The sequence below is a fragment of the Spermophilus citellus genome (genome assembly GCF_964194105.1).
Source record: "Spermophilus citellus genome assembly, chromosome: 1".
In the NCBI taxonomy this organism is placed as follows: Eukaryota; Metazoa; Chordata; class Mammalia; order Rodentia; family Sciuridae; genus Spermophilus; species Spermophilus citellus.
The window spans coordinates 249,946,885-249,958,929 of NC_138182.1; the positions used below are offsets into that span (position 1 = coordinate 249,946,885).

The 12,045-nt window shown below is 34.7% G+C and overlaps 1 protein-coding gene across 1 annotated transcript in view; it reads left to right on the forward strand.

Moving 5' to 3' along the window:
* HCN1 (hyperpolarization activated cyclic nucleotide gated potassium channel 1) overlaps window positions 1-12,045 on the forward strand; it is a 376,109-nt gene that overhangs the window by 295,737 nt on the left and 68,327 nt on the right. Inside the window, exon 5 of the mRNA XM_081294982.1 lies at window positions 636-782. Coding sequence (XP_081151108.1) covers window positions 636-782 — 147 coding nt within the window. The remainder of the gene's footprint in view (window positions 1-635; window positions 783-12,045) is intronic.

Consider the following 12,045-nt stretch of genomic DNA (forward strand, 5'->3'; position numbering starts at 1 on the left):
AGTAACCTTCAGTTTTAAAATAATGCAGAGCTACTCTCATCCTGACACTCGCTTAAACTCTAAATTGGAAGCCTGACATATACTGTTTCTTAGTTTTGAGTACATATTTAGTTGCTTAAGCATCTATGACTTTCAAACAACTGCCAAGCTCTCTGCCTTTAGATTCAAAATTTAATTAGTTTCAGATATTTTTGTTGGAAGGTTTAAAAGCAAACCTTTTGTACTTTTCAAAGTTACAAGATTCTTTTTTCCTTCAACCGAAGAATCAAGCAGCAATATTATATTTCTTTTAGTACTCAACTAGAAAAAAACAGCATCCTGTCTTACTTATTTTTTTTCTTCTTGTCCCTTCACTGGCCTTTTTGACCTCACACTCTCAAATTTACTCTGAAATCCTTTCATGCTCTTTTCCACATTTCAGCACTCTATTCTGCTACCTAAATAAAATGCCTGACACAGTATGTGACACCAAGTAGGCACATAGGAACCTAGTACATGAGTCCCCTGCTCTTAACGGAGTTCTTCCTTTTGTCATCAGTTATTCAAATGTTTTTCAATATAGCACAAGAAAGCAATGTGATGATTTCTCTCCCAGCCTGACAATGTTTCTGATTTTCTTCTTCCTTGCTTTGCAGTATAAGCAAGTGGAACAATACATGTCCTTCCATAAATTACCAGCAGATATGCGTCAGAAGATACATGATTACTATGAACACAGATACCAAGGCAAAATCTTCGATGAAGAAAATATTCTCAATGAACTTAATGATCCTCTGAGAGAGGTAAGATTTATTGTTCTTGATCTTCGTGATGTATTGTCATTGTTTATTTCTTCTTTTCTTTGGAAATCCTCTGGTTTATGTTATAACACCACTCAAAATAAAAACCAGAACTAAATGCTAAGATTTTTTTCACTTTAATTCTCATTTATTTTTCTCTCATTCAAAAGCCAAAAAGAAAAACAAAACTTTCAATTTTTAACAAAAAAGTACCTGAAAATGATTTTTCTAACTATTATTCTCTGAGTATTTTGTTTGTCTTCCTGGATCCCCCAATTTTTTTCTTATGGCTTCATTGTCTGTGCCTTCCCAATCTCATGCTTACAAAAACTTTTCATATATCTTAAATTTTTGTTTTGTTTTGGTTTGGTTTCTACTCTTCCCATCTTCATTTTCTCTCATCATCTTGTAGACACTGATCAACAGCTGCTGACCTTATGGAATCAATTCTTTCTTTCTTTTCTTTTCTTCTTTTCTTTTTTCTTTTTCGTTTTTTTAAGAATTTATTTTTTCCCCTGGTTGTTGATGGACCTTTATTTTATTTATTTATTTTTTTGTTGTGCTGAGGATTGAACCCAGTGCCTCATACATGCTAGGCAAGCACTCAACCACTGAGCCACAGCCCCAGTCTTGAAAGCAATCTATTTCTTATAACCTAGTTAAAATACTTCACAACATCATTAGCCACTTCTTGTCATATTACCTTCCTCCCATCCCTCTCAAGAATCCTGCCTTCTGTCCGCAGCACATGCAGATCACTACAAGACTGAAGGAGAATGCAGCAGGCTATACTTCTTACACTGCTCTCTGCTTTCTTTTATTACCATTTTTCTCTAAAATTTCCACATAATTGATGCATTGTGATTGGTGTTTACATCTTTGCTTTGAAAGTTATCCATGACCTGTTTTTCACCAATGATTTGTCTTTGAGCCATTGGTCGCACTTTTTATGGAGCTAATAAAGCACACATGCTCATTCTCTTCTTTGGGCTTTTTACATTGAACCATTAACTGAGCTGTTGGCTTTTCATTTTCTGTCTCTGAATTTGTTCTCTTTAATTTATTTCATTACACACTTCAATTCTGTACATTTGAGCTCTAAGTTCTTGCCATAAACTCCATTTTCTTAAAAGCTTCATGGTAGTCCCTGGCACCACATATATAATAAGCTGTGTAATGAAGTCATTATCTTCCATCACTAAAGCATTTATCTTTTAAATCTCTCTGTAATTTTTTTTTTTAGTCATTCTCTCAAGTCATTTGGAATGTAAAACTTTAGTCCTATTTTGAATCTTTTCCTTCTGTGCTCTGTACACCTAGTTACCCATTGACGTTGGTAATGCATCTCACATCTGTGCCTTGCTTCCTGCTTCACCGATATGGAACTAACCTTATTCCTCTCACGTGGACTATTTGTCTTCCAGACCTTAGTCTGTTTTCTCCAACTACCGTTGAGGACATCGCTGTTAGATTAATCTCTTATGTACATGTGCTGGTCGTTTCTTTGCTTAGAAATTTTAGTCTTTGCATTACAAATTAAATCAAATACAGAGTCTGTAGGTTCGTATTCCAGCCCTTCTGAACTCTGACTATAGCTAAATTTCCAGCTTTTTTCTGTTGTTGCCTTGTGTGTTATAAAGTCGCTTGAGTAGCTTGTAGCCAAAGTGAGCAATTTGCTGTTTTGCAAAAATCAATCATAATTTTTCACCTTTCAGTCAAATGTTTTCCATAAATGTTTCTTATCGGTTAGTAAAATCTAGTTCAAATATTATTGCCTTCTTTCTGCCTTCTTTCATCAGACTTCAGCCTGGATGTAACCTTTCTTTTCTCTCGAGTCCCAGGCACTTACTCCATAACCTTTGTGTGCTACATATCCATTCTACTTCCTTTATCATTGGTGTTTCACCTTTGTTTTCTCCATCTTTGTCTTGAAATTTCCTTAAAATCAAGGACCATTGGTCAATAATTTTTAAGTTTCTTAAAATTTCTGGCACATTTAGCATAAATTAAATAATTCAAATATTTTCATCCCAAGTGATATCTTTCTGCTTTTTAACCATTCTGAATTTTCTACATCCACTAAAAGTTATTTGTACTTTTAAAACAAAACTAAAAATATTAGTTAAGGACTTTGGAAATAAAGGTAGCTACATATCTGCTACTGATACTGATGTAAAATTATTTTAAGTTTTATTTTTGTGGTACTGGGGAGCAAAATCAGGATTTTATGCCTGCAGGGCACATATTTTACCATTAAGCCATGTCCCCAGTCCTTTTTATTTTTCAACAGAGTCTGGCTATGTTTCCCAGGCTGGTTCAAGGTGGGACTTTCCTGCTTCAGCCTACAAAGTCACTGGGATTATAGACTTAAGCCATTATGCCCAGTTGTTGTTGATATTTTTTGTGGCTGAATTTACCATTCTGTCCTCAAATTAGAACATACAAATCTTTTTTTTTTTTGCTTTGTAGAATATAATTTAAAATTTTCTGTATTTTTATAAAAGAAAGCAATATATTTATTTTTTTAAAAAAAACTACCAGTATGGTTTGCTTTATCTCTTTGCTATAACACAGATTATTTATTTTTTTTTAATCTAAACCTTCTTCTCTAAAAGGAAGAAGCTTGGAACACTGAAATCAGGTTGTGTTTTCTAAGGGTTCACATGTGGAGAAGGGCAAGTCATACACAGAGATAAAGTAATTCAAGAGACAATATTAGAGATAAAGCTCAAAAGAACAGAAGATGTGATAAAACTAAGGCTCCATTCCAAAGAGGCAGAGAAAAGTTAGGATTCTAGCATCAAATCTCATGAAGAAAAGCAGAAAGCTAACAGAACAAGTGCAAAAAGGATCCCTAGGAAATTGCCCCTTTAAATGTGAAATAGTTGTCTGTGATAAAAGAAAAAAAATCTCAGTGTAATATAAAATAAAGACAATGGGAAACTTTTCTCTGCCATGTATATTATTCTTTCTCTTGCCACACTATAACTTATACTGATTGTGAGTGAAAATTAATCCATGTTTCACTTTTACCTGCAACCACACACAAACCTACCATTTTGTTAATTCCTGCAACTATTTAATTGCTTTATTATCAATCTTTTTATTTATTCAAATATCATAGTTTAGGGTCTCAGCACCTTTTTTCTCAGCTTCTGAAGTTCATTAATGACTCTTCTCTTTGGCTTTAATCTCAACCAGCTCAAATGCATTCCATTACAGGGCTACCATATTTGTTGGTATAAGCCCCAAATGTGATATCACTCACTTCTTGGGGCTGATCATGACTTCCAATGCCCTATGTCCATGCTCCTTAACATGGCTCATGAGACCCTTCTTGCTGGCCTCCAGCTTCATTTCTTCACATTAATGCTTCATCAATCAATAACTGATAATTTTTGATGAGTATTGTTGATAATTTCCTAAAAAAAAAAATGCTGACTCTTCTTTGTCTTTCTACATTCTACTTCTCTACCCTCAATCCTCCTACTTTCCATTAAGCACTCTTGTCAGGCATTGTCCTCTTCCTAAATTTCCTCTAACCACTCCATCTCTGTCACCGTATTTATTACTAGTCAGTTTGTTGTCTCTTTCAGAACTATGAGCTTCTTGAGGATGGAACCTGTGTTTCATACCCTTGTATCTCTAGTGACCAGCATGTACTAAGACTTCATGAGATAATAACTTAGTGAGTATGCAACAGAATTATGAATGGAAGCCAGGGTGAGAATAAAATTAGGGCTCCTAAAAATGAAAGTATGCAGTGCTCAGGTATTTATCCCCTGGAAAGGGGAAAACAATGTGTCTCTACTTACTCTCCTGCCCTTGGCTTTTGCTGCTCTGGCATCAGAATCACACAAAAGTCAATATTTAATATTGTATGGAGATGAGTATTAGAAAAGGGAAAACACAAGTAAAATAGAAAGGTGGGGAAATACAAATCATGGTAAAGAGATAAAGAAAGTCATTATTAAATGAAGCTTGAGTCTAAAAAAATCCAGACATGTTTTTATAAGAAATGTTGAATAAGAACAATGGGACATATTTCTATCAAATCAGCATACTATGGACCTGCTATAGTCAAGTCATAGTGTTAGATCAGGATAAATAGATAAGAAATCATAAAGCACATCATCCTGTCTTTTCTAAGTTGCATTTCATTTAGAGAAGAGGTGTAGGCTTGCATTAAAGTGGGTTTCTGTAACTGTGGTTCCCCTGGTGCTCTAGAAAGTGCCTGCCACATAGATAGAAGACATTGAACAACCAGCACAACACATGTCCAGTATGTGAACCATAGCTCTCAGAAAGGGAAAGCAGCATTACTTGGTAGGTATTTCATGATAAAAGATAAGAAATAAGATGTTCATTGTACATGAATACATACATGTCACAAAGAACTGCTAATCATACATTTGATTTTGAGGCAATAGCTGTTTGAAATACTATGATTAGACTTTAAACTTATTAAAGCTCATTTTTATGAATGTATTTTAAATGATTTGAGATGCTAGAATATAGCTATAAGCAATGATTTCAGCTTACAGAAATATAGGAACTCAGGAACTTATAAAAATGAAGGATACATTATACTTTCAGACCCTCAAATACCCAAACACATACCCTATTGCTTAAAAATAGAAAAAAGTAAAATGCAATGGGAAAGAAAGTGAAAATTTTTCTTTATTCCTAATCAATTTAGGCTATATTAAGTTTTATTCATCTTATATACCAGTCTTTGTTTTAAATGTTGGAATACTTTTTTAAAAATCCCTAAGATAAAAATGGTGATAAGGATTTCTCTTGCCTAAACTTTGAAAACTCTCAGAAAAAAATCTCACATAAAATTAGTTCAGTTAGTTGCAATTTCAAAAATACTGTATTGAAATAAATTCTCCTATTCATTTCTATGGCAGAAATTAGGTGATTTATCTTTGTCATTCATTATAGACAAATTGCTAAAACAACTTTAACAAATAACTTGGTCATTCTTATTGTTCAAGCCCCAGTATGAATGTTGCCTCCTCAAGCAAGCTTTCCCTGAGAAACTCTAATTTAAATTAGCTCCTTTGGGGCTGGGGGTGTGGTTTAAGTGGTAGCGCACTCACCTGGCATGCGTGCAGCCCGGGGTTCGATCCTCAGCACTACATACAAACAAAGATGTTGTGTATGCTGAAAAATAAATATTGAAATTTAAAAATAAATAAATAAAATTAGCTCCTTTGCAGTCACTGTCCATCACATAAGCCTTGTTGGTCTGTGTATATCACTCTTCTTGTTTTTCTCTTCAGGTTCCCTTGTTGTGTCTGATCTTCCATGTGAATTCAGGATTCAAACCAGCCAGGGCCTTCTCTTTTTTGATTTCTACCCTAACTCAAGACCACTGATAGTATACACTTAATATTTACTTGTTGGATATATAAATAAACAAAATGAAAATTAAATAAGGATCACATCCTTGGCCAAACATCCCAAAGAAGTGTTGATTTTTAGGGCTTAGAGAGCATTTTGTCAATAAAGCAGCAGACCTTGTATCATAAGAAAAACAATACTCAAAATGATAAGGAGCTTTACTTACGGAAGTGACTGTAGATTTTACTCCCTGCATTATTTTTTCTAACATGTTACAAAAAGAAGCTGGCATCTTTGTATTCCTCTGTAATTGTGTTAAGGTACACACTGTATGCCAGAACATTCTACTTTTTATGTAGTTGTTTTTACATTCTGTTTCCCTTCTCCAGGTTTTTGCATGAGTCACTTTGTGAAGAGTTAGCTTGGGGAGTGTGGTGGGGTGAAATTTGAAATAGAGTACCATTATAAAAGCTTTATAAATATTCTAATGACATCAATGGAACACATAGGAAATGCTTTTTTATTTCTTATTTTGCTGCTATGGTGTTTGTGTCCATTGTTTCCAAATTCAGATGTTGAAATCCTAATACCCAAGGTGATGGTATGAAGAAATGAAGCTTTTTGGGACATGATTCTGTCATGAGGGTGGAGCTTTCATGGATGGGATCAGTACCCTTATGAAAGAGAACCCAGAGAGGTCCCTTGACCCTTTGCCATAAGAACACACAGCGAAAAGATGATCATTTATAAATTGGAAAGTTGGCTTTCACTAGACAACAAATCTGCTGGCAATTTAATCCTAGAATTCTCAGCCTGCAGAACTGTGTCAAATATGTTTTCGTTGTTTGTGAGCCACCTGGACTCTGGTGTTTTGTAACAGCACCCCCAAGTGATTAAGAAAATTACTATGGCAGTTTTGCATAGAGTGCTGCCAATGACTTATCAAACACTGGGGCCAATTACCAATTTCAAAGCTAAGAAGTGAGAAACCTCAGGGTATCAAAGATTCATAGAGGCAGATGGTCATACCCAGTTCATCCTGCTCAAGGCTACACAACCTGCACACCTAGCTACATGGGAATTGCCAGCATTCAGGGAAATGATTGTAAAGTCATCCTAAAATATTTTCTTCAAGTACTCACCAAAATGCTAGGACCACAAAATAAAGGAAGAACTATAATTTTCATAGGAAAATCTATTTTTTTAGGATTAGACCTTTATAGATGTACCTAGTCATTGGGTTCATCCTGCCAAACTCATACATGCATGGAAATTGATTTCAGTTCATGAGCCCCCTATAATCCTCCCCCTTTTCTCTGCCATTGTTTCTCCCCTCTCCCATTCTCTTTCCTCTACTCTGTTAGACTTCCTTTCTCTCATCTATGAATTTGTATTTGATTATTTTTTCTTAATTTTATCCTCCAGCTTCCATATATGAGAGAAAATATTCTTTGAGAACTTTGAGTTTCTGAGTTTGGTTAATTTCACTTAGGATGATATTCTCCTTTTTTATTCATTTACAAAGAGAATACCATAATTTCTTTCTTTTTTATGGCTGAGTAGAATTCCATTGTGTGTGTGTGTGTGTGTGTGTGTGTGTGTGTGTGTATTCACCTGTGATCTCATTGATATGCGAGATGTGTGGCATATATATGTCACCAACTGCCTGAGCTGGCAAGATGAGCTAGGTTCAAAATAGCTGGCTATATCAATAGCTAAGATAATGGCAAAGAAACTACACAGCACATGAACATGAGTTTCTAAGGTTGAGGACAGGACTGTTCAGTGACCCCAAGGATCAGCTCCATTCTGGGCAGCACTGGAAAGAGAGCATGCACCTGGATTCTTTTTTATTTTATAGAAGGGACACACACAAGGGAGGTTCGATGGAATGTTCTTCACCAAATAGGGTTTCAAAGGTGGAGACTTGCATTGTGATGTTTTGTGATCAGCAGATTGATTGACATCTTGGCAAGTCACACCCATCTCAGGTGCTATGTGGGATCACAGGCTGAGCTAGAGGAAAGAAATGCACATTTGCGTCCTACAGCCCAATCAGCGTGCAACACCAGACCAGTCCCCTCATAAGTTCAAATGCACATAGCTTACACATACAGCCCACGGATGGCTCATCTCACATACACACACACAAAATCATAAATACTTGATTTATTTTTCTATTCACAGGCATCTGTTTTGATTCCATTATTTAGCTAGTGTAAATTGTGCTGCTATAAACATTGAGGTGGCTGTGTTGCTATAATATGCTGATATTAGATGCTTGGGGGGAAAAAAGGAGTGGGATACCTGGATATGGGGGGTTCATTCATAGTTTATTGAGGAACCTCCATACTGCTTTACAGAATGGTTATACTAGTCTGCAGTCCCATCAAAAACATACAAATATACCTCTTCCCCCACAAACTTGTGAGCATTTATTATTGTTCGTGTTCTTGATCACAGTCATTCTTAGTGTAGTTTTGATTTGTATTTCCCTGATTGCTAGACATGTTCAACATTTTTTCATATATTTATTAGTCTATTGTGTTTCATTTTTTGGAACATTTCTGTTGAGTTCTTTTGGCCACTTCTTAATTGGGTTGTTTGGTTTCTTTGGTGTCAAGTTTTTTGAGTTCTTCGTATATTCTAGATATTAGTCCCTATTGGAGGAGTATCTGGCAAAGATTTTCTCCCATTCTGTAGGCTTTCTCTTCACACTCTTAATCATTTCTTTTGCTATTCAAAAGTCTTTTCATTCTTTTTTATTTAGGCATCCTGCTTACTGATTCTTAGTTTTTTTTTTTTTTCCCTCTTGTGCTTTGAAGTTCTTATTAAAGAAGTCAATGCTAGCAACTATATGATGGATTGTTGACCCTATGTTTTCTTCTAGCAGTTGTAAAGCTTCTGATCCAATTCCTAAGTCATCGATCCAATTTGATTTGAGTTTCATGCAGAATATAATTTGAGATAGGGTCTAATTTCATTTTTGCTTCAAATCTTCTTTGTCAGATATAAGAATAGCTATTCCTGCTTGTTTTCTCTGACCATATGCTTGAAATATTTTTTGCCATCCTATCACTTTCAGCCTGTAAATGTTGTTGCCTGTAAGATGAGTCCCTTGTAAACAACATATAGTTAGACACTGTTTTATGATCCTTTCTGCTAATCTGTGTCTTTTAATTGGAGAGTTGATATCATTGATCATTTATATTCAGTGTTAATATGAATATGTTTATGGCTTTATGCGACTTTTTTATTTTATTTTTTTGCTATATTTTAATCCTGTCTTGCTTCTTCTTTGATGGATTATTTTTCTGTTGAACTTCCTGTGTTTGTGAGCTTTGATGATTGTTCTTTAATTCCTCTGCAGTTTATATTTGAGTATCCTCCTTTATAGTGCTGTCTTGGTGCTCATGAATTCTTTTAGTTTATTCTTGAGGAGATTTTTTATTTCCCCCTCAAATTGGAAACTGAATTTTGCTGATTATAGTATCCATTGCTGGAAGTTGTTTTCTTTTATGGATTAAAATATTTCATTGCAGGCCCTCCTTGATTTTATGGTCTAAACTGAGAAATCAAAAGAGAGTCTTATTGGTTTACCTCTAAATGTGACCTGATGTTTATCTCTGGAGGCTTGTAATATTATTTTCTTATTTTCTGTTAGGTATTTTGATTTTAGAAGTCTCAGTGATCTTCTTATTTGACTAGGTGTATTTAGGATCCTATAAGCCTCCCATATGTAGACATCTACCTTGTTTGTGATATGGGAATATTTTCTGTAACTGTGTCCTTGAAGGTGTCCTTTATGCCTTTAGTTTGTATCTCCATGTTCTCTTCTATCTTAATAATTCCCAGGCTTGGTCTTTTGAAGCTGTCTCATAGTACTTATATATCCTGGTCATGTTGTATAGTGTTTCCTTTTATTGCCTTTTGTGTACTCAACATCATATTGTCTGTTTTCTATGCCTGCAGTTCTATCTTCAAGTATTTGAGGTTCTACTTTCAATATAATCTAATTTGTTGGTAATTTCAAGTGAGTTTTTAATTTGATTGCTTGTGCTTTTCATTTCTAGGGGTTCTGCTTTTCCTTTCTCCACTATTTCTATATCTTTATGAAAGTGGTCTTCCATCTCCTATAATTTTTCTCAATTCCTTTCTTAGATCTTCCTTTAGTTCATTGAATATTTTAATAATCAGGTTGTTTTCTTGTAATCTCTCTCTGGGTTTTCATCTACCTCACAGAGGAAAATCCGTTAAGATGGTACTCAGAAACTTGGCATTCTAAGTTATACCTATTATTTTATGGTGTATCTCTAATCTGTACTCTCTAGTTTCCCTGTGACTGTGTTTAGTCAAAACTTTGAGTCTGCAGAGAAGGGCTTCAGTAATTTCTAGTCTTCTAGTAATTTCAAATAATTCTGACTATGCTCCCAGTGGCCCAACCTTGGTTTTCCCTGGAGTCCCCACCTCTTTCTTTTTACTCCATCCATTTGTAGTATCCTCTTATTTTCCCCTGGCTGTGCAGAAATATATAATTTCATTGTTTTGGATAGTTGAGGATTTTCTCAGTGACACTTATAGATGTATGCTCCTTTCAGTACATAACAAACAGTGAATGAAAACCTGCTACTGATGGTCTCTTCAGTATCTTGGTCATCCTTTTAGTTCCAGGATCAATTAAATGCAGTTCCAGCACTAAATAGATGTATGACTTTGGGCTATTTTCTTAACTTATTAGTAATTCATTTTCCTCATCTTGAAATATGAATGATGGTGTTAACAGCTACTTTTAGAGTTGTCATAAAGAATAAGCAAGCAAAATAAATTTTTAAAAATTAGGAAAGCGCTTCACACATAGGACATACACAGCAAAATTTAACTCTTAGTGTTACTATCATTCAGTGCAGAATAATACATAGTCCCAGCTCTCATGGCCCTTATAGTTTAGTGAGAGACAGACATTTAAATACTCAGAATAAGTACATAAAGGGGCAGAGAGGGTGATTCAATGGGTAATAGGCTAATATATGTGAGACAACACATCCAGCTTCCTTGTATGTCCTATTTCCTTTGGAATTCATTCAAACAATCTGCTGATAAGCTCTCCCTTAATTTTAACAGCCGGCTTGCTAGAGACAATGCCTTAGCATAAAAACTTGACATTGAAATATTAGGATCATAAGACTGATGTATGCTTTAATAAATGCTAGAAGTATATTTAATAACAAAAGCTAATTAGAAAAATTCGGTGAACTATACCCCTTTGCTTATGAGAGCCTGTTGGAATGTGTACAAAGTAAGAACATCTATTTTTAACATGATCAGATTTTTACTGATTGGATTAGAGCAAGAATGGCAAACTTAAGAGTCAAAAAATTGGTTAATGTCCTTCTGAGCCTGTCTCCAAAGTTCAGAACTGATCTATTTTTAAACAATGGAGTGTGAAGAGCCATGGGCTGAAAATAGGTACAGATCATGTGTCCCAGTGGAATATAGAATGTCAGTATATTTCATTTTCACAGAACATGAATAGGGCTGAGAGTATAATCCTGTGCTTCTGACCTTTAATTTGTTGAATAGATTTTTATACGAGAAAGTGTCATTTGCATGGATATTTATTTAGTGTAATTCTGAATCATTTTTTAAAAGTACATATTTGTTGATTTTTAAATGTCTTCTAAAATGTACTTAGTTAAAATTATCTAAAATAAGCTAGGATTATAGCATCATAAATTTATGTCAGCATTTTATAAGTTAACAGATATCCATGTAAAGGCATAAGTAACAAAAGACAAGAAACATTATATAAGTGGCCTTGCTGTTGTCACAGTGCTAAACAAAGAACTTGGGTCTTCTTTCTGTTGGCTGGGAGTTTTTTCAATGTATCCCTAAATTCTGGAAAAGAAACATAAAAACA